The sequence below is a fragment of the Gossypium raimondii genome, chromosome 2, assembly GCF_025698545.1.
Source record: "Gossypium raimondii isolate GPD5lz chromosome 2, ASM2569854v1, whole genome shotgun sequence".
NCBI lineage: Eukaryota > Viridiplantae > Streptophyta > Magnoliopsida > Malvales > Malvaceae > Gossypium > Gossypium raimondii.
In genome coordinates, this window is record NC_068566.1 from 37,513,163 (window position 1) to 37,514,793 (window position 1,631).

At 38.3% G+C, this 1,631-nt stretch overlaps 1 protein-coding gene across 1 annotated transcript; it reads left to right on the plus strand.

Annotated features, from left to right (window-relative positions):
• The first annotated feature begins 466 nt into the window (after positions 1–466).
• Positions 467–1,381, plus strand: LOC105788620 (21 kDa protein). Its single transcript, XM_012615583.2, has one exon. The coding sequence runs from the start codon at positions 612–614 to the stop codon at positions 1,200–1,202; it is 591 nt and encodes a 196-aa protein (XP_012471037.1). The 5' UTR covers positions 467–611; the 3' UTR covers positions 1,203–1,381.
• The last annotated feature ends 250 nt before the right edge of the window (positions 1,382–1,631 follow it).

The window sequence follows — 1,631 nt, forward strand, 5'->3', positions numbered from 1 at the left end:
ATAAAAAATAAAATACTATTTATAAAGAAAAATTTAAATATCAAATTAAAAAAAATGTAAATATTAATTTGTGGGTTAAGGTTTTTTTAAAAATAGATTTAAGAGATTCAGATTAAAAAAAGTAAATATAAAAAAATATTTAAAAAAAAAGTAATTTTATTATCTTTACAGACTTGCATATATAAAATGGATAGCTGCAAGACCCCACCTTCTCACCGTTTCCCATTCCTTTTCTTTCCCTCTTCCAAGTCGGTAGCTTTAGGTCAAGGATTTTATTTTATTTTTATTCAAAAGGACCTACCTGTATTTAATTTAATGCGATGTGAAGAGACGAGTAAAAGACTGAGAGCCTGAGCCTAGATCTTATTGACAAAACCACAAAAATAATAACACTTTTACTATATTCTTAAATCTTAATGGAGGTTGTGTCCTCATTGAGGCATTGGCTAGAGAATCCAGCATTACACGCGTTCAACTTAAAGCAAATTGCCGCGTGTCAGAACATATTGTCAGTCTAAGTTTATCTCCACCTTCACCTTCTATAAATATAAAACCCTGTCAGTCTCCTTTCTATAACCCCCTTCTCAAATTTCTAAAGCTATTGAAGAAGAATGGCAAGTTCCTCCATTATTTTTCTCTTGCTTTCGCTTCTATGCATTGTTTGCGAGGCCAGATCTCCAACTGCTGCAAGATCAGGTGCCTCAAATTTCATCAAGGCTTCATGTAGTGCCACCAAATATCCATCACTTTGCATCCAATCTCTCGCAGCTTTTGCCCCTTCAATCCAGCGGAGCCCACGCCAACTGGCTCAGACTGCCCTTTCGGTGAGCCTAGAGAGGGCTAAGTCCACCCAGGCATTCGTCTCCAAAATGAAGAAATTCAGGGGACTTAAGAGGAGGCAATATGAAGCAATTAAAGATTGCATTGAGGAGATGAGTGAGAGCGTGGACAGGCTGAGCAAATCAGTACAAGAGCTCAAGTACATGGGTCAAGCCAAGGGTCAGGATTTCTTGTGGCACGTTAGCAATGTGGAGACCTGGGTTAGTGCTGCACTAACCGATGAGAACACTTGTGTTGATGGGTTCGCAGGAAGGGCTTTGGATGGTAAGATTAAGGCCTCCATCGGAGCTCGAGTCATTAATGTCGCTCAAGTCACCAGCAATGCTTTGTCATTGGTTAACCAGTTTGCCTCCAAGCAGTGATCAACCTAGCCGCTAGTTGCTCTTGCAGTAAAGTTGGAAAAAAAAAAAAGTGGTCCAGTTGTAGTCATGGTTTACTTTAGAGGGCTAGCTTTTGGTCAGTTTTGTCATGTGGTTTGGTCTTGAATCCCTTTTTTAAGTGTAAGAATATGAATATGAATGAAAGTTTTTATTGGCAACAAGATCGTGTTCTCATTGCTATAATGGACGGTGCTTAGACATTGAGCTCTGTTACCCTTTTTGTTTTGCTAAATCATTAACTACCGTGATCTACTGTACAAGTGGCTTGGAATGTTGTCTTGGGGGATGAGCTTGGAATTAAAGAATTTTAATGCTAATTGCCGTGATTTACGGATAGATCGAAAAATCCTATATAATTTTCAACATTACGGGCTTAGCTTAGGTATAACATTCAAAAACCAACACCTTATC